Source organism: Tachyglossus aculeatus, chromosome 6 (assembly GCF_015852505.1).
Source record: "Tachyglossus aculeatus isolate mTacAcu1 chromosome 6, mTacAcu1.pri, whole genome shotgun sequence".
In the NCBI taxonomy this organism is placed as follows: Eukaryota; Metazoa; Chordata; class Mammalia; order Monotremata; family Tachyglossidae; genus Tachyglossus; species Tachyglossus aculeatus.
This window is the reverse complement of record NC_052071.1, coordinates 6,102,790-6,129,104: the sequence shown is the minus strand read 5'-3', so window position 1 is coordinate 6,129,104 and position 26,315 is coordinate 6,102,790. Positions and strand designations below refer to the sequence as shown.

At 50.8% G+C, this 26,315-nt stretch overlaps 1 protein-coding gene across 1 annotated transcript in view; it reads left to right on the top strand.

Moving 5' to 3' along the window:
• The window catches only part of FAT4 (FAT atypical cadherin 4), a 153,067-nt gene that overhangs the window by 83,128 nt on the left and 43,624 nt on the right, over positions 1–26,315 (top strand). The window contains 5 exon segments of the mRNA XM_038748420.1: positions 6,112–7,034; positions 10,967–11,141; positions 18,632–18,812; positions 20,018–20,268; positions 21,512–25,864. Of these exon segments, the coding sequence (XP_038604348.1) occupies positions 6,112–7,034; positions 10,967–11,141; positions 18,632–18,812; positions 20,018–20,268; positions 21,512–25,864 (5,883 nt within the window).

The window sequence follows — 26,315 nt, the reverse complement described above, 5'->3', positions numbered from 1 at the left end:
GCGCTCAATAAATATGACTGACTGACTCTTTCCATCTGAGGGGGTACAGCAAGAAACCCCTGGTTTAAAGCTCAAATATCTACTTACTTTCTTTCTTTAATGGCATTTGTTAAGCACTTATTATGTGCCAGGCACTATACTAAGCATTTGGGAGAGTTCAGTACAGCCGAGTCAGCGGACACGGTCCCTTCCCACAACCTCTAGACTGTAAGCTCGCTATGATGGGGAATGTGTCTGCTAATTCTGGTGTATTGTACTCTCCCAAGCACTTAGTACAGTACTCTGCGCATAGTGAATGCTCAATAAATACCACTGATTGAACAAGCTCAATTGAAGAGCCCTGTGGGTCACAGTCATAGAAAAGGTTTTAGCTTCAAAGTCTGTTCTCTAGGTGATGATCGTGTTATTCTTTCCTTTCCCTTTAGGTAATGTAGGACCCCAGTGTTCATTCATTCACTAATTCAATCATACTTATTGAGGGCTTACTGTGTGTACAGCACTGTACTAAGTGCTTGAGAGAGTACAATACAACAATAAACACATTTCCTGCCCACAACGATCTTAGAGGGGGAGACAGACATTAATATGAATAAATAAATTATGGATATGGTGATGTGTTGTGGGTTGGGGTGTGAGTGGTGAATAAAAGGTGTCACAGAAGGGAGAGGGAGAAGAGGAAAAGGAGGGCTTAGTCAGGGAAGGCCTCGTGGAGGAGATGTGCCTTCAATAAGGCTTTGAAGGGGGGGAGAGTCATTGTCTATTGGATAGGAGGGATGGTGTTCCAGGCCAGAGGCAGGATGTGGGCAAGAGGTGGGTGGCAAGACAGACGAGATGGAGGTATTAGGGAGAAGATTGGCATTAGAGGAGCTGAGTGTGCGGCCTGAGTTGTAGTAGGAGAGTGGTGAGGTGAGGTAGAAGGAGGAAAGGTGATTGAGGGTTTTAAAGACAATGGTGAGCAGTGTTTGTGTGATGAGGAGATGGATAGGCAACCGCTGGAGGTTCTTGAGGAGTGGGGAAACTTGCCTGAACAGTTTTGTAGGAAAACAATCCGAGAAGAAGAGTGAAGTATGGCCTGGAGTGCGGAGAGATAGGAGGCAGGGAGGTCAGCAAGGAGGCTGATACAGTCATCAGGGCGGAAAAGGATAAGTGGAAAGAGCACTGGGCTGGGTGCCGGCGGATCTAGGATCTAATCATGGCTTCATCATTCGCCTGTTGGGTGGCCTTGGGCAAGCCGCTTCACTTCTCTGCGCCTCAGTTACCTCATCTGTAAAATGGAGAGTCAGTACCTCTTCAGCCAGTCCCATATGGGGCAAGGATTAAATCCGATTGGATCAGATTGGATCTACCCTAGCACTCAGCCCAATGCTTGGCACACGATAAGCAGGTCACAAAGACCCCGATGATCATAATTAGGATGAACCTAGCCGTTTCCTGGAATCGATCGTTTTGTTTACAGAATGTCTGGAGGGTAATTTCCGGGCTGCAGAAAAACCCAATCTAACTCCATATTGTCCCCATGTACCCAGGAATGGAACCTGGAAGGCCTTTTATGTTGCCATGGTTTCATTCATGGGAAACGTTTACCAAAAATGTTTCAGAACCAGAAAACCTGATTTATGAGGGTTATAAATATTTTCACGAGACTATTAGCCAATCGTGTGTTTGTAAGAAATTAGAATGTATTTATTGGTTCTGACAAGAATGTAAAAAATAACCCCAGTGTAGCCATGACTAATGGTTCACATCAAACATTTTTATTACCTTTCTCTTAAAATTGGTGTCAGCTTCAATGAATTAAGGGAGTTGAAACACCCTTCCCTGACAACTCTCTGCCCTCCTGATGTCAGACTTCACAAAAAGCATACTTGGCTGAAAAGAAAGATCTGAATTTGGCATTTTTTAGCTAATGGCCGCCGGAGAGATTTCTGTGACATTAACAAGTGTTTCAAGGGAACACTCATTGAACGGTCTGGTGGAGTAAAGGCATTTACTGAGCAGTCACGAGGGAGGATTCATTGCACTGATCAATCGGTGGTACTTACTGAACACTTATTAGGTGCAGAGCATTTTTCTAAGCCCTAGGGTCCAGCCTGGAACAAACCTCCTTCCTCCTATTCAATTGACTCGCCCCACCTTCCGAAACTTATTGAAGGCACATCTCCTCCAAGAGGTCTTCCCTGACTAAGCCTCCCTCTCTTCTTCTCCCACTCCCTTTTGTGTCACCCTGACTTGCTCCTTTCATTCATCCCCCCGTTCCATCCCCAAGACGCATATATATATATATATCTGTTATTATTTTTTTATTTATGTATTCCCCTCTGTCTTCCCCTCTAGACTGTCAGCTCATTTTGGATAGGGAATGCGTCCCTTCTTATACTGTTCAAACCCAACGCTTAGTATGGTATTTTGCACACAGTAAGCACTCAATAAATAGGAATGAATGAATGTGGAGAACGGGTCAGAGGTGAGATAGATGAGATGGAGGCAGAGTGAGTCAGCTGGCACTAGAGGAGCCCCTTGGTTATCGGAAATCAGCAAGGTGAAGTACAAGGGGGAGAGCTGATCAAGAGCTTTGAAGCCAGTGGGGAGGAGCTTCTGTTTGAGAGGGAGGGAGATGGGCAGCTTTTGAGGAATGGAGAGATGTAGAAAAATGATCCAGGCAGCAGCGTGAAGTAAGGACTGGAGTGGAGAGAGACAGGAGGTTGGAAGGTCAGGGAGGAGGCTGATACAGTAATCAAACTGGGATAGGAGAAGTGTTTGGATTAACGTGGGAGTGGTTTGGATGAAGAGGAAAGGGTGGATTTTAGCAGTGTTACGAAGATTGAACTGACAGGATTTGGTGACAGACTGAATATGTGGGTTTAGTGAGAGAGATGAGTTGAGGACAATGCCAAGGTTATGGGTTTGTGAGATAGGGAGCATGGTGGTGGTGTTTCCAGTAATGAGAGGTCAGGGTTGGGTGGAAAGATGAGGAGTTCTGCTTTGCACATGTTGAGTTTGAGGTGTCAGTGGGACATCGAAGTAGAGATGCCCCAAAGGCAGAAAGAAATGTGAGACTCAAGAGAAGAAGAGAGATCAGGGTTGGAGGTACAAATTTGGGATTCATCCGCATAGCGATGGTAGTTGAAGCCATGGGAATGAATGAGTTCTCCAAGGGTGTGTAGGTGGAAAATAGAAGGGGACCCAGAAGTGAGCCTTGAGGGCTGCCCCCTCAGTTAGGGGGTGGGAGGCAGAGGAGGAGTCCATGAAAGAGGCTAAGAATGAGCAGCCAGAGAGATAGGAGGAGAACCGGGAGAGGACTGTGCCTGTGAGGCTGAGGTTGGATAATGTTTCTAGGAGAAGGGGATGGTTGACAGTGTCAAAGGAGGCTAGGAGGTCGAGGAGGATTAGGGTAGAGTAAAGGCCATCAGATTTGGTGAGAAGAAGAATCCAGAGAGAACAGTTTCTGTGGAGTGAAGGGGGTGGAAGTCAGATTGGAGGGGATGGAGGTAAGAATTGGAGGAGAGGAAGTTGAGGCAGATGGTGTAGACAAGTCCCTCAAGAAGCTGTACAGATGAGGAAACTGAGCCATGGAGGAATTAGTGACTTGTCCAAGGTCCCACAGCAGACAAGGGGAGAAGCCAGGATGAGAACCCAGGTCCTCTGGCTCCCAGGTCTGGGCTCTGTCCACTAGACCACAATGCTTCCCCCTCACTCTTATGGTATTAGTTAAGCGCTTACTATTTAATAATAATAATAATGACATTTATTAAGTGCTTACTATGTGCAAAGCACTATTCTAAGCGCTGGGGAGGTTACAAGGTGATCAGCTGTCCCAAGGGGGGCTCACAGTCTTAACCCCCATTTCACAGATGAGGAAACGGAGGCATAGAGAAGTTAAGTGACTTGCCCAAAGTCACACAGCTGACAAGTGGCAGAGCGGGGATTTGAGCCCGTGACCTCTGGCTCCAAAGCCAGTTCTCTTTCCACTGAGCCACACTGCTTCTCACTGTTCACTGTTCTCACTGTCAAACACTGTTCTAAGCACTGGGGGTAGGTACGGGTTAATTAGGTCAGACACAGTTCTTGTCCCACATGGGGGTCACAGTCTAAGTAGGAGGGAGAACAGGGATTGAATCCCCATTTTACAGTTGAGGAAACTGAGACCCAGAGAAGTCCTCCAGCAGGCCAGTGGTGGAGCTGGAATGACCACCCCTCACTCACTTCTTCCTCTCACTCTGTTTTTTTTTATGGTATTTGTTAAGCACTTACTATGTGTCAAACACCGTTCTAAGCACCGGGGTAGATACAAGGTAATCAGGTCGGATCCAGTCCCTGTCCTGCATGGGGCTCACAATCTACGTAGGAGGGAGAACAGGAACTGACTCACCATTTTACAGTTAAGGAAACTGAGACCCAGACAATAATAATAACGGTAATAATGATGGTATTTTTAAAGCGCTTACTATGTGTCAAACACTGTTCTAAGTGCTGGGGTAGATCCAAGTTAATCAGGTTGGACACAGTCCCTGTCCCACATGGGGCTCACACTCTTAATCCCCATTTTCCAGATGAGGGAACTGAGGCCCAGAGAAGTGAAGTGACTCACCCAGGGTCACACAGAAGCAAGTGGCTAAATCAGACTAATCGGGTTGGAAACAGTCCCTGCCCCATTTGGGGCTCCTGGTCTTCATCCCCATTTTCGAGTTGAGGTAACTGAGTCCCACAGAAGTGAAGCAACTCGCCCAGGGTCACACAGCAGAGAAGGGGTGGAGGCAGAATGAGTATCACGTGCAGAGCACCACGCTGAGTGCTCTGGAAAGTACAATACAACAATAAACAGAGCGAGAACGAGAACCTGGGCTCCTTCCATCCAGGCCTCAACCATGCCCCGTTTTAATAACAATAATAATAATAATAATGGTATTTGTATAGTAAGCGCTTAATAAATGCCATTATTATTATTATTATTAAGCACTTACTATGTATCTAGCACTGTTCTAAGTGCTGGGGTAGATACAGGGTGATCAGGTTGTCCCACTGGGGCTCACACTTTTAATCCCCATTTTACAGATGAGGTAAGTGAGGCCCAGAGAAGTGAAGCGACTTGCCCACAATCACACAGCAGACAAGGGGCGGAGCCAGAATGAGTACCGTGTGCAGAGCACTGCGCTGAGTGCTTGGGAGAGTATGATATAACAATAAACAGAGCGAGAACGAGAGCCCGGGCTCCTTCCGCTCAGGCCTCAACCAGCCCACATTTTAATAATAATAATAATAATAATAATAATAATGATAATAATAATAATAATAATTCTAGTATTTGTTAAGCGCTTGCTATGTGCCAAACACGGTTCTAAGTGCTGGGGTAGTTACAGGGTAATCAGGTTGTCCCACAACGGGCTCACACTTTTAATCCCCATTTGACAGATGATGAAATGAAAAAAATGAGTGCTCAGGAGAGTATAACAATAAACAGCGAGAACGAGAGCCCAGGCTCCTTCTGTTCAGGCCTCAGCTGGCCCACATTTTAATAATGACAATAATAATAATAATAATTCTGGTATTTGTTAAGCGCTTGCTATGTGCCAAACACTGTTCTAAGTGCTGGGGTAGTTACAGGGTAATCAGCTTGTCCCACGAGGGGCTTACACTTTTAATCCCCATTTGACAGATGATGAAATGAAAAAAATGAGCGCTCGGGAGAGTATGATATAACAATAAACAGAGCGAGAACGAGAGCCCGGGCTCCTTCCGCTCAGGCCTCAACCGGCCCACATTTTAATAATGATAATAATAATGATGATGATGATAATAATAATAATAATAATAATAATAATAATAATAATAATAATAATAATAATAATTCTGGTATTTGTTAAGCGCGTGCTATGTGCCAAACAAGGTTCTAAGTGCTGGGGTAGTTACAGGGTAAGCAGGTTGTCCCCCGAGGGGCTCACACTTTTAATCCCCATTTGCCAGATGAGCTGAGGCAAAGAGAAGTTATGTGACTTGCCCAAGGTCACATGGAAGACAAGTGGCGGAGCCAGGATTAGAACCCACGTCCTCTGACTCCCAAGCCCAGGCTCTTCCCACTAAGCCCTGCTGCTTCTGCTGTTTTTCGTCCCTCAGGCCTCAACTCCCAGCTGGTCTTCAGCCTAGCGTCCGGAGACCCCCTGGGCCAGTTCTCCATCGACCGGGAGGGGGTCCTCCGCACCCAGCAGGCCCTGGACCGCGAGAGCCAGTCCTTCTACAACCTGGTGGTCCAGGCCCATGACCTGGCCCCACCCCCGGCCCCCCGCCTCACCGCCTCGGCCCAGGTGTCCGTCGTCCTGCTGGACGTCAACGACAACCCGCCGCGCTTCGTCTCCCCGAACCTGACCTACGTCCCCGAGAACACCCCGGCCGACACGGTGGTCTTCCGGGCCGAGGCCACGGATGCGGACAGCGGCCCCAACAGCTACGTGGAGTACAGCCTGGCGGGGGAGAGGGCCCCGGCCTTCCGGGTGGGCACCGTCGATGGCGAGGTGCGGCTGGTGGGCCTGCTAGACCGTGAGGAGGCTGCCGAGCTCGCCGTGACCGTGGTGGCCACCGACAAGGGCGGCCCGGCCCTCTCCGCCTCGGCCGAGGTGCGGGTGGTCGTGCTGGACGTCAACGACAACGACCCCGTCTTCTCCCAGGTGGCTTACGAGGTGGAGGTGGAGGAGGGGGCCCTGGCCGGCACGGACCTGCTGAGGGTCTCGGCCTCGGACGGGGACGAGGGGCCCAACGGCGAGGTGCGCTACGCCCTCGTGGCCGGGGCCGCCGACCGCGAGTTCCGCCTGGACTCGGTCACCGGGGTCTTGTCGGTGGGCGGGCCCCTGGACCGGGAGGAGAAGGCTGAGTACCGGCTGACCGTCCAGGCCGCCGACCGAGGGGGCAGCCCCCGCACGGCCACCGCCCTCGTCACCGTCCTCCTCAGGGACGTCAACGACTTCACGCCCGTCTTCGACCTGTCGCCCTATTCCCTCGACGTGCCCGAGAACGGGCGAGACTCTCCTAGGACCATCTTCCAGGTGAGGCGGGCCCACATCATCATTCATCAGTATTATTATTAGTATTAGTAGTAGTATTGGTCATGTAGTTATTACCATTATCATGAGCAGTATCATTATTACGATTATGATTAGTATTAATATCATTATAAGAAGCAGTGGCATTGGTCTTGTGATTATTACCATTATCATGAGCAGTATCATTATTACGATTATGATTAGTATTAATATCATTATAAGAAGCAGTGGCATTGGTCTTGTGATCAGTACCATTATCATGAGCGGTATCATTATTACCATTATGATTACTGTTATCCATATCATTATAAGTAGTAGCATTGCTCGTGTGATTATTACCATTATCATGAGCAGTATCATCATTACAATTATGATTAGTACTATTATTGATATCATTATAAGTAGTAGTAGCATTGGTTGTGTTATTATTACCATTATCATGAGCACTATCATTATTACAATTATTACTGTAATTACATAATTACCCCAGTTCACATTACTATATTACATAATTACAATTATCATTGATATCATTATAATTACAATTAGCACGATCAATATTATTACAATTAGGATTACTGTAATTCCAATTATGAGTAGTGATTATTTTAACTGCTATTATGATTAGTATTATCATTACAATTATGATTAGCATTATTATTAATTTTATTCCAATTGTCAGTAGTTAATATAGTTACAATTATGATTATTGTTATTCCAATTATTATTAGTAACATTACCGGGATTATTATTACTATTACAATCATTATTCAGTGCTTAGAACAGTGCTTGGCATATAATAATAAATGAAAACGTTTATTAAGCACTTACTATGTGCAAAGCACTGTTCTAAGCGCTGGGGAGGTTACAAGGTGATCAGGTTGTCCCACAGGGGGCTCACAGTCTTAATCCCCATTTTGCAGATGAAGTAACTGAGGCCCAGAGAAGTTAAGTGACTTGCCCAAAGTCACACAGCTGACAAGTGGCAGAGCTGGGATTTGAACCCCTGACCTCTAACTCCAAAGCCCAGGCTCTTTCCACTGAGCCACGCTGCTTCTCTATACTAAGTGCTTAACAAATACCATTATTATTATTATTGTTATTAATATTAGTATTACAGCTATTACTATTACAATCATTATTAATATTATTATGCTATTAATATATCATGTTATAATATTATTATATATTATTAGCATCATTATTGAAATTATTAATGACATCATCACAAATTTTATTAGTATTATCATTACTGTACTCTCCCAAGTGCTTAGAACAGTATTTTGCACACAAGTGCTCAATAAATATGACAATGAATTATTGCAATTACCTGTAGAAATATTATTGCAATAATTATGATTTTAATGATCATTACTGCAATTATTAGTAATATTGTAATTATAATTATTATCATTGGTATCATTAGTATAACAATAATTATCTTTACAATTATTATTAGTATTATTGCAATCATTAGTAATATTATTATTGCAAGTATTACATTATCACAATTATTATTAGTAGGGTTATCATTATTATTATTATTATTATTATTATTATCATTATTAAATGAAAATCAAGGCCTTGGGGATTAGAATGATAATGATGATTGTGATATTTGTTAACTGCTTACTTTATGCCAGACACTGTCCTGAGCACTGGGGAAGATCCTAGGTAAATGGGGCTCATACGCTTCACACGCTGAGAAGCAGCGTGGCTCAGTGGAAAGAGCATGTGCTTTGGTGTCAGAGGTCATGGATTCAAACCCCGGCTCCGCCAATTGTCAGCTGTGTAACTTTGAGCAAGTCACTTAACTTCTCTGGGCCTCAGTTACCTCATCTGGAAAATGGGGATTAAGACTGTGAGCCCCCCGTGGGAAAACCTGATCACCTTGTAACCTCCCCAGCGCTTAGAACAGTGCTTTGCACATAGTAAGTGCTTAATAAATGCCATTATTATTATTATTATCATCCCCATTTTACAGATAAGGGAACTGAGAAGCAGAGAAGTGAAATGACTTGCCTAAGGCCACCCAGCAGGTGAATGACGAAGCCGGGATTAGAACCCAGGACCTTCTGACTCCAAGGCCTGGGCTCTAGCCACTAGGCCACACTGCTAGAAAGTGGGGCTATAGGAAAAAGCTCTTTTTTCCTGCCTGTTTCGCCACTCCCCAGTCAGTCCATCAGCCACTGGTGTATTTTGAGTATTTACTCTGTGCTGGGCACTGTAGTGAGCGCTTGGGAGAACACAATAGAGTTAGTAGATACGATCCCTGCCCTCAAGGATATGACAGTCTACTGGCTTCAGAGCACTGGACTGAGCGCTTGGGAGACCACAGTAGAATCACTACTACCACCACCAATAATAATTGTGGTATTTGGAAAGTGCTTACTATGTACAGAGAACTGTCTTAAGCACGGGTAGATATGAGATGATCAGGTCAGACACAAGTTCCTGGCCCACATGGGACTCAAAGTCTATGAAGCAGGGAGAACAGGCAGTAAATCCTTATTTTACACAAGAGGAAACTGAGGCACAGAGAAATGAAGTGAATTGTCTGAGGTCACACAAATGGCAAGTTGTAGAGGTAAAATTAAAACCCAGGTTCCCTGACATGATTCCTGTCATTAAGGAACTTCCCGTCTACTGTGTGCAGAACACTGTACTGAGCGCTTAGGAGAGGGCAATAGAGGTAGTAGATTTGATCCCTGCCCTCAAGGAGCTGACAGTCTACTATGTGCAGAGCACTGTACTGAGCGCTTAGGAGAGGACTATAGAGTTGGTAGACATGATCCCTGCCCCTAAGGAGTTTAAAAGGTTGTTGGATCTGAAGACTGATACATTTCTTTTTGGATCTGCAGGTTGCAAAACATGAAAAATAAAGCAATACTACCTGTCAATCCCTTCCTAATCAGATGGGATTCTGACTCCTCTCCCATTAATAATAATAATAGTAACTGTGGGATTTGTTAAGCAATTACTATTTATTAAGCACTGTACCAAGAGCTGGAGTAGATGCACGATAATCAGGCTAGAAACAATTCCTGTTCCACAAGGGGCTTACGGTCTAAGGGGGAAAGCAAAAAGGTGGTCAAAATCCCCATTTTAGAGAAGAGGAAACTGAGGCCTAGAGAAGTGAAATGACTTGCCTAAGGTTATTAACTTGGGTTGTCCTCTGTCAATCCCAGTGGTAGGGTACAGCTGGCAAAGTCAGGATTAGAACCCAGGTCTCCTGACTCCCAGCCCTGTGCTCTATCCATAGGCCACACTATTTCTCCCCTTTGTCTTATCAATCAGTCAACTGTACTTATTGGACAGTTACTGTGTGCAGAACACTGTACTAAGTGTTGGGAAAATACAGTACAAAGCGCTATGGCTTTGTTTTTTAATGGTATTTGTTAAGCGCTTACTACGTGCCAGGCACTGTACTAAGCACTGGATAAATACAAGGTAATTGTGTTGGACAAAGTCCCTGTCTCAATAAGCACTCACAGTCTTCATCCCCAGTTCACAGATGGGGGAACTGAGGCACAGAGAAACGACTTGCCCAAGGTCATACAGCAGGCCAAAGAGAAGCAACATAGCTTAATGAATAGAGAAGAGTCAGAAGAATCTGGGTTCTTATCCCGGCTCTGCCACTTGCCTGCTGAGTGACCCTGGGCAAGTCACTTCACTTCTCTGGGCCTCAGTTCCCTCATCTGTCAAATGGGGATGAAGACTGTGAGCCCCATGGGGGCGACAGGGCCTGGGTCCAACCTGCTTACCATGTATCTACCCCAGCGCTTCAAACAGTGTTTGGCATATAGTAAGCACTTAAGTACCATAATAATAATAATTATTATTATTAGAACCCAGATCCTCTGACTCCTAGACCCGAGGTTCTTTCTACTAGGCAACACCGCTTCACCTCTCCGTGCCGGTGGTCTTCTCCGTAGGTGGCAGCCAGAGACGATGACCAAGGTCTAAACAGCCAGCTGACATATTCTCTAGCCGGGGGGAATGAAGACACGGCCTTCACCCTCTCCTCCAGCGGAGAGCTTCGGCTAGTACGGAGTTTGGATCGGGAGACCAAGGACAGATTCGTTTTGATAGTCACGGCAACGGATGGAGGTGAGTCAGATCTATCGCTTAGTTTTCCCCAGTTTCCCTCCCCGGATGACGGAATTGCAAATGCGCTCTTCACAGTCTGGGAGACACTGAATCGGGACCTGGAACCCATGATAAGTAATTGTCGATGAAAGCTTACTGTGTGCAGAGCACTGGACTGAGCTCTGAGAGAGTGTAATAGAGTTAACAGACGCCATCCCTGCCCTGAGGGAGCTTCTGGTCTACTGTGTGCACAGCACTGTACTGATCGCTTGGGAGAGGACAATATAACAATATATGCCCATCCTTCAGATAGTAAGCTCGTTGCGGGCAGAGAATGTGTCTGTATATTGTTCTGTCGTCCTCTCCTAAGCTTAGAATAGTGCTCTGCATGCAGCAAGAGCTCAATAAATACGATCGAATGAATATAACAGACACATTCCCTGCTCACAATGAGCTTATTCCTTCCTTCCTTCCTTCCTTCAACCATATTTATTACTGCGTGTAGAGCACTGTACTAAGCGCTTGGAAAGTACAATTCAGCGACAAAGAGAGACAATCCCCACCCACAATGGGTTCATAGTCTAAAAGGCTAGAAGGGGGAAGACAGACATCAAAACAAGTAAAGAGGCATCAATAGCATCAATATAAATGATTGCTAATAATAATATGAATATATATATACACACATCAGAGCTTACAGTTTAGAGGGGCTTGCCCCGGAGGGTCTTACGATTAAGGGAATTAGCAGTAAGCAAGACCCCTGCCCTCAAGGAGCTTAATATCTAGGCAAAGAGCATCTTGGTTTCTCCCTCAAGACATCACAACAAGCATCTCCGCGGGTCCGATTTTAGTCCCGAGCTGGGTTCTCTTCATCTTTCGCTGCCCGACTTCTAATTCTCTGCTACACCTCCCCTCGGCATTCCCCGAATCAACCCGGGTCACAACCAAGAGCGGAGCCTCAAAACCACCATCCCACCCCCGTCCCCGTTAAAGACGCGAAGAAAACCTACATCACCCGGAATGTTACTTGTGGGGGGAATGTGTGAGGAGGAGGGATGGTGGTTTCCATCTTGCGGTCGACGTTTTTATTTTCCTCCGCCTCGCCCTCAAGGTGTCAGCAAGTCTATAAATCAAATGCTTCCAGAACTCGCACCCGAAGAGCAGAAAGCAATCGAGCCGAATTTCTGCTCGGCGAGAGGGTTCCTGGTCTATTCCCATTGCAGTAATTGTCTTCCCCCTCCAGTTATCCGAGTTCTCCAGGGCCGTTTCGTTTTCCTTCTGTGCTGCTTAAAGTCTGACTTGGACACAAAGGGACTATTGTCATCTGTCAGTGCAATCCACCTCCCCCAGTCACGGTTATTCGACATGCTTTGTTTTCCGTCTGCTGACTGAAATTAGGCACTGGGTGGTGGTCTGAACTCATTTTTACCTGGAATCGAGTTTGGAAGTTTAGCTGGGATCATAAAAACACGTCGAGGGACTTGGGGAGGATTGAGGAGGTGGTGGTTGTTAGTCAGGTTTTCGATTTGGCTGCACAGGAGGGAACCCGAGCCGCTGCTTTTAGGCCTACTTTTCATTTCCGAGGCTGACGAACAATTCAGAAAAATCAGCGTGTTCTAGCGGATAGAGCCTGGGTTCTAATCCCGGTTCTGCCTCTTGTCTGCTCTGTGATCTTGGGCACGTTGCTTCACATCTCTGGGTCTCAGTTTCCTCACGCGGAAAATGGGGATTAAGACTGTTAGCCCCATGTGGGACTTGAACTGTGCCCAACCTGATTATCCTGTATGTACCCGAGCGCTTAGAACAGTGCCTGACACATAGTAAGTGCTCAACAAATACCATCAAAACAAAAACAGCTTAAGTGCTTTCCAAAGCCATAAAATATGTGACCGACAAAACCCAGAGTAAAACCAGGCACAGTGAACAATCAGAGGAGTATAAAAAGGACATTTTTTTTCTTTTTTTATGTGTACTGCTTTCTCGGCAGTTCTCCCAAAGGAGCTGTTTTACCTTGAAATTGTTGGACTTCTGTTTGCATAGTAGGAGATGTTCTAAAAAGCCCACAAAGCCTGGCTGCTGAAATTCTTTACTGATTGTTTCCCAAGAATAAAATCTTCAGATACAATTGATTCTTTCCTTTTATAACTTGGGGGCTAGCAATCAGTGAATCGATCGAGGGTACTGATTGAGCACCTTCTGTGTGCCGAGCACTGGACTGAGCATTTGGGAGAGGATGACAGAGTTAGTAGGCCTGATCCCTGCTGTTAAGAAGCTTATGATCTTGGAGGGAAAGCAATAAATAAAGCAAAAAATCAGCAATAAATCAATCGTATTTGTTCAGTGCCTACTGTGTGCCCAGCACTGTACTAACCACTTGAGAGAAGACAACAGTTAGAAGTGTTCCCTGCCCTTATAATAATGATAGCATTTATTAAGCACTTACTATGTGCAAAGCACTGTTCTAAGCTCTGGGGAGGTTACAAGGTGATCAGGTTGTCCTATGGGGGGCTCACAGTCTAAATCCCCATTTTACAGATGAGGTAACTGAGGCACAGAGAAGTGAAGTAACTTGCCCAAAGGCACACAGCTGAGAATTGGCAGAGCCGGGATTTGAACCCATGACCTCTGACTCCAAAGCCCATGCTCTTTCCACTGAACCACGATGCTTCTCTATGCCTACTGTGGTTCTCCTTCTATCTCTCTGGGCACTCATTCTCTGTCTCTTTCACCGGCTCCACCTCTCCCTCCCAACCCCTAGCTGTGGGGGCCCCCCAAGCCTCAGTTCTGGGTCCCCTTCTCTTCCCCGTCTACACCCACTCCCTTGGAGAGCTCATTCGTTCTCGAGGCTCAACTCCCACCTCTATGCGGATGATTACCAAATCTCCAACTCCAGCTCTGATCTCTCTCCCTCACGGCAGTCTTGTGTTTCCTCCCGCCATCAAGACATCTCTACTTAGATGTCCTCCCGTCATCTCAGACTTAACATGTCCGATGAAGAATTCTTTATCTTTCCACCCAAACCCTGTCCTCCCCCTGACTTTGCCATCACTGTAGATGGCACAACCATCCTTCCTGTCTCATAGCCTGTAACCTTGGCAATATCCTTGACCCCTCTCTCCCATTTTAACCCACACATTCAATCCGTCACCAAAATCTGTCGGTTCAGCCTTCACCACATAGGTAAAATCTGTCCTTTCCTCTTCATCCAAACTGCCACCATGGTAAACCATGCACTTATTCTATCGCACTTTGATTACTGCATCAGCCTCCGGGCTGACCTCCCAGCCTCCTGTCTCTCCCTACTCCAGTCCATACATCACTCTGCTGCTCCGGTTATTTTTCTACAAAAACATTCAGTCCATGTTTCCCCTCTCCTCAAGAACCCATCAACCTCCGCATCCAACAAAAACTCACCATTGGCTTTAAGGCATTCAATTACATTTCCCCCTCCTGCCTCACCTTGCTACTCTCCTACTCCATCCCAGCCCACACACTTTGCTCCCCTGATGCCAATCTTCTCTCTGTGCTTCGATCTCGTCTATCTCACCGCTGACCCCTCGCCCACATCCTGCCTAGCCTGGAATGTCCTTCTTCCTCAAATCTGACAATGACTCGCCCCTCTTTCAATGCCTAATTAAAGGCCCACCGCCTCCAAGAGGCCTTCCCTGACTAAGCCCCCTTTCCTCTTCTCCCACTCCCTTCTGTGTCACTCTGACTTGCTCCCTTTGTTCTTCCCCCTTCCCAGCTCCACAGCACTTATGCCCATATCTGTATTGTATTTATTTGCCTTGCTGTCTGTCTCCCTGCTTCTAGACTGTAAGCTTGTTGTGGGCAGGGAATGTGTCTGCTTATTGTTATATTGTCCTCTCCCAAGTGCTTAGTACAGTGCTGTACACACAGTACGCGCTCAGTAAAAGCAATTGAGTGAATGAATTAATTAATTTACTGAGCACTTACTCTGCGAAGAGCACTAAGCACTTGAAAGATGACAATACAACAATAAACAGAGACATTCTCTGCCCATAATGAGCTCACAGTCTAGACAGTCTACAGTGTCTAAAGTCTACTCTCCTAAGTGCTCAGTTCAATGCTCTGTGCACAATAAGTGCTCAATAAATACAATGATTGTCCAAAATGTCTGTTGGTTTTTGTTGTTGTTGCTTTTATGGTATTTGTTAAGCGCATATTATATGCCAGGCACTGTTTTAAGCGCTGGAGCAGAAATGAAGTTAATCCATCAATACACAGTCCCTGTCCCACATGGGGCTCACAGTCTTAATCCCCATTTTACAGATGAGGTTACTGAGGCACAGAGAAGTGACTTGACCAAGGATACCCAGAAGGCTCTATCCACCAGACCAGTGGCGTGAACACTCTCCCCCTCAGCAGCCTCTGAGACTCCTCTCAGATGTCAGTCCTAAACCCCTCCTCACCCCTCCGACCGGCCCCTCTGTTCCTTCCCGACAGCGATCTTTTCTCAGCCCCCGAGAGGGGTATAGGGTGGGGGGGGACGGGGACGACAAAAAAAAAACCCATGTGGTTTCCTCCAAGAAAGTAAGACACTCAGCCTGAATGGAGAACTGCTACTGAAGCAAAATTCTGGAATCTGGCATTTGGTCCCGAGAGCGAGCTTTTTTCATTTAACCACAAATATGACACGTGCATTTTAAAGTCCTTACATAGCTCGGAACACAGAATCCGGATACGTCCAAGAGCCAGGACTGTGCCTCAACTGTCCTTGTGCTCTGCATCCTTTCATGTTTATTTCTTCAGATTTCTCATTCTGGGTAGAAAGCGTTGCTCAGTTACCTATGTCAAAGGGGAAACTGATGGCGTTCCTGGAGAAATAATGTCATTTTGGACTAAGAAATATCCAGGGGATGAGTGAGCGGGAAGGGACACAAAGCTGGGAGTCAGGAAACCTGTGTTCTCATCCTGGCTCTGCCACTGACCTGCTGAGTGACCCTGGGCAGGTCATTTTACATCTTTTCCTCCTACCTGCAATTTATTTTAGCACCTGTCTCAGCTAGATGGAAAGCACGCTGAGGGCTGGGATTGTAACTACCGACTCTACTGTACTCTCCCAAGCGCTCAGCACAGTACTTTACACACAGCAGAGTGTAAGCTCCTTGCGAATAGGGATCGTGTTTACTAACTACTGCTTTGGACTCTCCTAAAGTGCTTAGTACAGTGCTGTGCTCACAGGTAGACTGGAAGCTCCTTGAGAAAAGAAGTTGTGCCCACCAACTTCAATTGCTTCTCCTGAATGCTTAGGATGGAGCTCAACACAAAGAAAACGTTCATTAAACTTTACCGATTGATTGATTGATTGATTTTCCAAATATCCGTGCAACTAACACCAAACACCGTAAATTAGATATGCTTAAATTTCATTCCATTATCAAGTCCCCTTCGGTGGGCGTCAAAACTAATTTCAGCTTTTGTTCTGGTTAGGAGGAGGCTTTCAAGCCTAAATTCTCCGTTTTTACGTAAAGGCAGATTTCTAGTTTAGCGTGTTGAATTCATTAATGGTATTTCAGTATGTCGAAGCTGAGTAAAATCCTTAGTTGGGAAACTTCACGACAGAGAACCGTGTTCTCCTTTGACTGCCAGGTGAATGAAGCAATTAAACCAGCTTTGCTAGTTTTATGTTCGCTGACAAATGTAATAAATGTGAGCGAGAGCCCTTTCTGTTTCACTTAATGGAGGTACAATAAACACTCCACCAGCAATTTTTCAGCCAACAGAAATCCTTTGGCATCCTCCTCTCGCTCTGAAAATTCCTCCCTTGGCGTTGAACAGAATGGGCTCGACTGAACAGCTCAAAAAGCAGCGTGGCTTACAACCGGAGCCTGGGAGTCAGAAGGACCCGGGTTCTAATCCTGGCTCCGCCACTTGTCTGCTGTGTGACTTCAGGCAGGTCTCTTCACTTCTCTGCGCCTCAGTGCCCTCTTCTGTCAAATAATAATAATAATTCTGGTATTTGTTAAGTGCTTACTTTGGGCCAGGCACTGTACTAAGTGCCGGGGTGGATACGAGCAAATTGGGTTGCACACAGTTCTTGTCCCATGTGGGGCTCACAGTCTCAATCCCCATTTTACAGATGAGAGAACTGAGGCCCAGAGAAGTGAAGTGACTTGCCCAAGGTCACACAGCAGACAAGTGGCGGATCCTGGATTAGAACCCACAACCTTCTGAGTCCCAGGCCTGGGCTTTATCTGAAAATGCCAAACTGCTGCTCCAAATGGGGATTAAGACTGTGAGCGCCATGTGGGACATGGACTGTGTCCAACCTGATTAGCTTCTCTCTAACTCAGAGCTTAGTAATAATAATAATGGCATTTATTAAGCACTTACTATGTGTAAAGCACTGTTCTAAGCGCTGGGGGGGTTACAAGGTGATCAGGTTGTCCCACGGGGGGCTCACAGTCTCAATCCCCATTTTACAGGTGAGGTAGTTGAAGCACAGAGAAGTTAAGTGACTTGCCCAAAGTCACACAGCTGACAACTGGCGGAGTTAGGATTTGAACACATGACCTTTGACTCCAAAGCCCGGGCTCTTTCCTCTGAGCCAGGCTGCCGGGCCCATAGTCGGCGCTTAACTTTCTGGACTGTGAGCCCCTTGTTTCTAGATTGTGAGCCCGTTGTCGGGTAGGGAATGTCTCAATATGTTGACGATTTGTACTTCCCAAGTGCTTAGTACAGTGCTCTGCACAAAGTAAGCCCTCAATAGATACAATTGAATGAATGAATGAATGAACAAATACCAGAAAAATGAAACAAAACAAAAAAATACTACTAGCTATTTGAGGTCAGGGATCGTGACTTCTTAGTATCTTTTACTAAATGCTTAGTATAGTGCTTTGCAAATACTTGGTGCACAATAAATATTGATTAATTGTGTCCATCTACTCAGAGTATAGTAATAATAATAATAATAATGGTATTTGTTAAGCACTTATTATGTGTCAAGCACTGTTCTAAGCACTTGGGTAGATACAAGGTAATCAGACTGTCCCACGTGGGGCTCACAGTCTTAATCCCCATTTTACAGATGAGGTAACAGAAGCACAGAGAAGTTAAGTGACTAGGCCAAAGTCACACAGCTAATACACAGCGGGGCCAGTATTAGAACCCACGACCTCTGACTCCCAAGCCCGTGCTCTTTCCACTAAGCCATGCTGTTTCCCTGCCCTCAGGGAGCTTACAGTCTGGGTAAATGGAGAGCCTAATGGGTCCATGGAACAGACACATTCCCTGTTCACAGTGAGCTTCCAGGCTACAGAGGAGCTGCCAGTATAGTGTGTAAGAGTCAGTTGCCAGTCAGTCATATTTACTGAGCACTTACCGTGTGTACAGCACTGTACTAAGTGCTTGGAAGAGGACGATAGAACCACAGTACAGACATTACTCCCTGCCCACCACGAGCTTCCAGTTTAGAGGGGAGCTGCCAGTGTAGAGTGTGTTTGTGTGTGACGTCTGTGGACCGGCCTGTTCTGTCCCCCACCCAGGGTCCCCGGCGCTGACGGGCACTGCCACCGTGATCGTGACTGTGGAGGATGAAAATGACAATACTCCCACCTTCTCCCGCGCCCTGTTCACTGCCAGCATCTCCGAGGACGCTCTGGCGGGCACCGACGTCCTGCTGGCTAACTGTTCCGATGCCGACGCCTCCTCCAACGCACTCATCAGGTGAGGCCCCAGGGCCCCCTCGTCTGCCCCCACTCCCCGCTTCCTTCTCCTCCCCATCGCCCACCCCCTGTCCCAATGGCCAAGGCTCGGGGAGGGGCCTCCTGGCCAGAACAGCCCCCCACCCCTGGTCCAAATGGTCAAAGATTTCAGAAAGGGGCATTCTCGCCCAAACAGCCACCGCCCCAGCCCCGAGTCTGAATGGCTGAACCTTCCAGGGAGGGGAGTTTATGCCGGAACAGCCCCCGACCCCTGGTCCGAGTAGCCGAAGCTTCCAGGGAGGTGTGTTCTCACCGGAACAGCCCCTCCATCCCTGAACTGAATAGCTGAAGTTTCCGGGAAGAGGCGTTCTTACCGGAACAGCCTACTGGCCCCTGGTCTGAAAGGCCAAAGCTTCCAGGGAGGGGAATTCTTGCCGGAATAGCTCCCCACTCCTGGTGTGAACAATCAGTGGTTCCAGGGAGGGGTGTTCTCACTGGAACAGCGGCCCCCAACTCCTGGTCTGAATGGCTGAAGCTTCCAGGGAGGCTCAATAATCATTATCAATAATAATAATGATATTTCTTAAGCGAGCACTGTTCTAACCGCTGGGGTAAGTGGGGCAATCAGGTTATCCCGCGTGGGACTCACAGACATAATCCCCATTTACAGAGGTGGTCAGTGAAGCACAGAGAAGTGAAGTGACTCACCCAAAGTCACACAACTGATAAGTGGCGGAGCTGGAATTAGAACCCACGACCTCTGACTCCCAAGCCCATTCCCTTTCCACTAAGCCATACTGCTTCTCAATCAATCAATCAATGGTATTTACTGAGCACTTACTATGGGCAGAGGAGCACTGTACTAAATGTGCTGGAGAGCACGATGCAGTGGAGTTGATAGACACATTCTGGGCCTCAAAAGGAGCTTATGGTCTAGAGGTACTACTATTGCTGCTATTACTTCGACTACCACCAGCCTTATTTAGCTCTTCGCAACTTGTTTAAAATTACCCTCAGCAACTTTGAGTATATGCTTATTCAATTGTACTTGAAGGAATTTATCAAAACTGCTCTAGTTTCCTTCTTTAAAAAGAAAGAGCTTCATTTCCCAGGTGAGGTGACCGAGGCCCAGAGAAGTGAAATGACTCGTCCAAGGTCACCCGGCAGACAAGTGGCAGAGCCGGGATTCAAACCCGGATCCTAACCCCTCAATATTCTCTCCTGCAGTTACCAACTCACCGGCGGGGAATCCCAATTCTCCATCAACCCCTCGACTGGCCAGATCATCACCAGTGGCCTGTTGGACCGCGAGACTCAAGCCAACTACACCCTGATCGTGGTGGCCCGTGACGGAGGAGACCCCCTGCCCCTGTCCAGCTCCGCCACGGTCCTGGTGTCCGTGGCCGACGTGAACGACAACCCCCCGAGATTCCAGCATCACCCCTACGTCACCCACGTCCCGTCCCCCGCAGCGGCAGGTGAGTCTATTGGGGACGGGGGAGGGGGACTTCTGGGGATGGGTCTTCTCAGGAAGGGGGCTGATCAGAATAATAATAATAATAATGGTATTTATTAAGCCCTTACTATGTGCAAAGCACTTCTAAGCGCGGGGGGAGGTTACCAGGTGATCAGGTTGATCCACGTGGGGCTCACAGTCTTAATCCCCATTTTACAGATGAGGTAACTGAGGCACAGAGAAGTTAAGTGACTTGCCCAAAGTCACATGGCTGACAAGTGGCGGAGCTGGGATTTGAACCCATGACCTCTGACTCCAAAGCCCGGGCTATTTCCACTGAGCCACGCTGCTTCTCTAGAAATGTCTCACAAGGGGCTCACAATCTGAATCTTCATTTTACAGATGAGCTAGACTCAGTGTGGGCAGGCAATGTGTCTGCCTATTGTTCTATGGTCCTCTCCCAAGTGCTTAGTCCAGTGCTCTGCACACAATAATCGCTCAATAAATACGGACGAATGAATCGAATGATTGAAGAGGGAACCGAGGCACAGAGAAATGACTTGTCCCTCATTTTCTCTGTGCCTCAGTTACCTCAGCTGTAAAATGGGGATTCAATACCTAATAATGATGATTTCAGTTAATCATGAAAGTATTTGTTAAGCGCTTACTATGTGTCAAGCACTGTTCTAAGCGCAGGGGTAGAGAGAAGCTAATCAGTTCTCCTTCCTACCCTAGACAGTGAGCCCCATAGGGGACAGGGACCATATTCATTCATTCGTATTTATTGAGCATTTACTGTGTGTAGAGCACTGTACTAAGTGCTTACCATATTCCACCTGACCAGAAATCAGGGCTCATCTGAACTTGGCCTCTCCCCAGTGCTCAGCACAGCGCTCTAAACATGGTGGAATGGAAGCTCCCCGAGAGCGGGGATGGTGTCCACCGATTCTATCGTCCTGTCCCGAGTGCTCAGTCCAGTGCTCCGCGAATCCTGCCAATAATAATAATAATAATAATGATGGCATTTATTAAGCGCTTACTATGTGCAAAGCACTGTTCTAAGTGCTGGGGAGGTTACAAGGTGATCAGGTTGCCCCACGCACACAAAGTCACACAGCTGACAATTGGCGGAGCTGGGATTTGAACCCATGACCTCTGACTCCAAAGCCCGTGCTCTTCCCACTGAGCCACGCTGTTTCTCTAATGCGATCTCCGTTTCAAAAGCCCCAGTCTCTATTAACATCTCCCCCATCCGCTCCCCACAGGTCTGTTCGTCTTCGCCGTGACCGTCACCGATCCCGACACCGGGCCCAACTCCGAACTGCACTTCTCCCTTTCGGGGAGTAACTCGGAGAGATTCCGCATTGATCCGACCCGCGGGGCCATCACGGCGGCCGAGCCCCTGGCCGGGGAATCCGAGGTGACCTTCTCGGTTCACGTGCGGGACGGCGGTCGGTCCCCCCAGGCCGACTCCACCACGGTGACCGTCCGCTTCGCGGCCGCGGGGGACTTCCCCCGCGTCCGGGCCGGAGGGCAGAGCTTCCTGTTCCCCGAGAGCCAGCAGGTGGGCAGTCCGGTCACCGTGGTGACGGGGACCTCGTCCAGGGCGGGGCCCCTGTCCTATCACGTGGCCAGCGGGAACTTCGGCGGGGCCTTCCGCGCCGACCAGCTGACGGGGCAGGTGACCACCGGCCGGCAACTGGACTTCGAGGCCATCCAGAAGTTTGTCGTCTGGATCGAGGCCCGGGATGCTGGCTTCCCACCGTTCTCCTCCTACGAGCGGCTGGAGATGGAGGTGCTGGACGTCAACGACAACGCCCCCGACTTCCAGGAGGACCCCTTCGTGGCGGAGATCGCGGAAAACCTGCCTCCCCGCCGGGTGCTGGCCGTGGCCGCCGCGGACCGGGACAGCGGCCCCAACGGCCAGCTGGACTACGGGATCGTGGCGGGGAACGAGGAGGGCCACTTCGCCATCCACCGGACCACGGGGGAGATCAGGAGCACGCGGCCCTTGGATCGGGAAAGCATCCCCTGGTACCGCCTCACGGTCCGGGCCTCGGACCGGGGGGATCCCCCCCGGAGCGCCACGGCCCGGGTGGTGGTCAACGTCCTGGATGAGAACGACCACTCCCCGCGCTTCTCGCAGCTGTTCAGCGCGTCGGTCCCCGAGAACGCCCCCGTGGGCTTCACCGTGACGCGGGCCACGACCTCGGACGAGGATGCGGGGCAGAACGCGGTGAGCCGCTACTCCATCGCGGATCCCGGCCTCCCCTTCGCCATCGACCCTAGCACGGGGGACATCACCGTGAGCCGGCCCCTGGACCGGGAGGACGTGGACCGCTACAGGATCCGCGTGTCGGCCCACGACTCCGGCTGGACGGTCAGCACCGACGTGGCCGTGGCCGTTACAGACGTCAACGATAACGCCCCACGCTTCCGCGAGCCCTCCTACTTCCTGGAGTGCCCAGAGCTCCCGGAGGTCGGCTCCGGGGTCACCCAGGTGGCGGCCACGGATCCCGACGAGGGGCCCAACGGCCAGGTCTTCTACCTCCTCAAGTCGCCATCTGAGTTCTTCCGCGTCGACGCCGTCACGGGGGAGATCTTCAACAAGCAGCCCCTGAGGTACCTCAACGGCACAGGGAACGTCCACGCCAACCGGCACAGCTTTGTCGTGACGTGCTCGGATCGGGGCAGCCCTCCGCTGCTGAGCGAGACCACGGTCACCGTCCACGTCGTGGATGGAAACGACCACCCGCCACGCTTCCTGAGTGCCACCTACTTCACCCCGGTCCCCAAGGATGTCCCCGTCGGGACCAGGGTCATCCAGGTGGCCGCCACGGACGACGGAGACTTCGGCCTCAACTCGCGCGTGGAGTACCTGCTGACCGGCCAGGAGCCTGCGGCCAGGTTCGGCCTCGACGCCACAACCGGGTGGGTGTCGGTGGCGGCCCCCCTGATGGGGGACGTGGACCGGACCTTCCGGCTGTCCGTCACCGCCCGGGACGGGGGCCGCCCGCCCCTGTCGGCCAGGGCCGCGGTCCGGATCCTGGTGACCGAGGCTAACGCCCACACCCCCGAGTTCCCCCGCGATCGCTTGCAGGTGGAGGTGCCCGAGACCCTGGCCGTTGGGGCTGTGGTCCGCGTCCTGGCTGCACGGGACGCCGACCCGGCCGAGAACGGCCTCCTCGCCTACGCCATCTCGGCGGGCAACGAGGAGGGCCTCTTCGCTGTCAACGCCTCCACCGGTGCCCTGACCCTGGCTGGAGCCCTGGACTACGAGACGGGCCGGAGCCACGAGTTGACGGTCAGCGCCACGGATGGGGGCTGGGCGGCCCGCACCGGCTTCTGTGCCGTCACTGTGGACGTCCTGGACGTCAACGACAACCCGCCGGTCTTCACCAGCGCCGAGTACATGCCCGAGGTGCCTGAGAATGCCCCCAGCGGCACGCCCGTAGTCACACTACGGGCCATGGACGCCGACTCGGGCCCTAACGCCGTGGTCGCCTACGCCCTGCATGAGGCCGACGGGGACCTGTTTGCCGTGGACCCCAACACGGGGGTCGTGAGCACCCAGGGTTTCTTGGACTATGAGGCCCGGCGGGAGCACCGCCTCACGGTCAAGGCCTTCAACGTCCCCGACGAGGAGCGCTGCGCCTTCACCACCGTCACCGTCCGGGTCACGGGGGTCAACGAATACGTCCCCCGCTTCGTGTCCACCGCCTACGGCTTCGAGGTCTCGGAGGCTGCCCCGCCGGGCACCCCGGTGGGCCAGGTCTTTGCCAGCGACCGGGACCAAGGGTCCGACGGTGAGGTCTCCTACCTGCTCTTTGGCGAGAGCCGCCGCAAGGGCTTCTGGGTGGACCGGGAGACGGGCCAGATCTCTGTGGCGGGGCCCCTGGACCGCGAGAGGGAGGAGACGGTGGCCCTGAGGGTCCTGGCCAAGAATGCCGGCCCCATCCGTGGGGCGGACGTGGACGAGGTGGCGGTCAACGTCACCGTGCTGGACGCCAACGACCCGCCCGTCTTCGGGGCCGAGACTTACCAGGTGCGCATCAGCGAGGGGGTGCCCCCGGGCACCCACGTGACCTTCGTCGGGGCCGCCGACGCCGACTCCATCCCCGCCTGGAGCCGTTTCTCCTACCGAGTCGGGTCGGCCGGCGGGGGCGGGGACGCCTTCTCCGTCCACCCGCAGACGGGGCAGATCACCGTCACGGCCCCGCTGGACCGCGAGACACTGCCTGTCTACAACCTGACCGTGCTGGCCGTGGACACGGGGATGCCCCCGGCCACGGGCCGGGCCGTCCTGCTGGTGACCCTGGAGGACATAAATGACAATGGGCCCGTCCTGACCGTGAGTGAGGCTCGGGTGGCTGAGAATCAGCCCCCCGGCACTGTGGTGACCACCCTGAGGGCCTCCGACCCCGACCTCCCCCCGAACCAGGGTCCCTTCACCTTCCGGCTACTGGGCGGCGGGCCGGATGCCGACTACTTTGGCCTCAGCCCGGCCGGGCTGCTGACCACCGCCCGGGAGATCGACCGGGAGCAGGTGAGCCGTTTCCTCCTGCCGGTAGTGGTCCGGGATTCCGGCCTCCCGCCCATGTCGTCCACGGGGACTGTCCTGGTCCTAGTGGCCGACCGCAATGACAACCCTTCCCAGCCCCGCCCGCTGGAGGTCTTCGTCCACCACTATGGCGGCCCATTCCCCGGCGGGGTCCTGGGCAGCATCCGGCCGCTCGACCCGGACGAGGAGGATGACTTCCGCTGCTCGCTGGCGTCCGGCCCGGCGGGCCTCTTCAGCGTCCCCACCGGCACCTGTTCCCTGAACGCCCGGGCCCGGGCGGCCGACGGGACCTTTGACCTCCGTGTCCTCGGGGATGACGGGGCCCATGGGCCGGTGGTCAGCGACGTCCGTGTCTCCTTCGCCGCCTTCGGCAACGCCACCCTGGACCACAGCATCCTGCTCCGCTTGGCCGCCCCTTCGGCCGGCAGTTTCCTCACCTCCCACTACCTGCCTCTCCTACGGATCGCCAGCTCACAGCTGAGCGGCCTGGGCGGCGGCCTCCAGCTGTACGGGCTCTACGAGGATGAAGAGGGCGGGGGCACCTTTCTCCTGGCGGCCGTGAGGCGCGGCCCCCACAGGTACCTCAGCCCCGGCGGGGCAGCCGCCTTCTTTGAGAGCGTCAAGGAGTCGGTCTTCCAGCAGAGCGGCCTGCGAATCGAAGAGGTGGAGCCGGATCCGTGCGCCCGGGGCCCCTGCCGGAACGGGGGTGCCTGCACCCGCAGGCTGGCCGTGGGGCCCCTCTTCAGGAGCCAGGAGAGCCCCCCCGTCATCCTGGTGGCCAACGAGGTCCTGCAGCCCTTCGTGTGCCAGTGCGCCCCGGGCTACGCGGGGGGCCGGTGCGAGACCGACGTGGACGAGTGCCTGCCGGCCCCCTGCCACAACGGCGGGGCCTGCCGCGACATGGTGGGGGCCTTCTCCTGCAACTGCCCCGAAGGGTTCGGCGGGAAGGCCTGCGAGCGGGACGTCAACGAGTGCCTGGACAGCCCCTGTCGCAACGGGGCCGTATGCCGCAATTTCCCGGGGAGCTTCAGCTGCCTGTGCCAGGCCGGTTTCACAGGTGAGACCCCCGTCTGGTGGGAAGAGCCCAAGGGAGGGCTTTGCGAGACCTCTGTGGGACAGGAGCACAGCCTAGTAGAAAGAACCCGGGCCCGGAAGGTGGGGGAAACCGACCCCTCATTTGGTAGGGGCTCGACAGAGAATCTCGACACAGTTCGTTTCGATTCTTTTCCTTCCAAGGGAAGCAGTGTGGCCTAGTGGAAAGAACCTGGGCCTGGGAATCCAGGGCACCCGATCCCTCATTTGGGAGATACTTGACAAAGAGGCTCGATACGGTTCACTTATTCTTTTCCCTCTGAGGGAAGCATTCATTCATCCATCCATTCAGTCACATTTATGGAGCACTTACTGTGTGCAGAACACTGGACTAAGCACTCGGGAGAGGACAATACAACCATAAACAGACACATTCCCTGCCCACAGGGAGCTTACAGTCTTCACAGTGTGCTCTG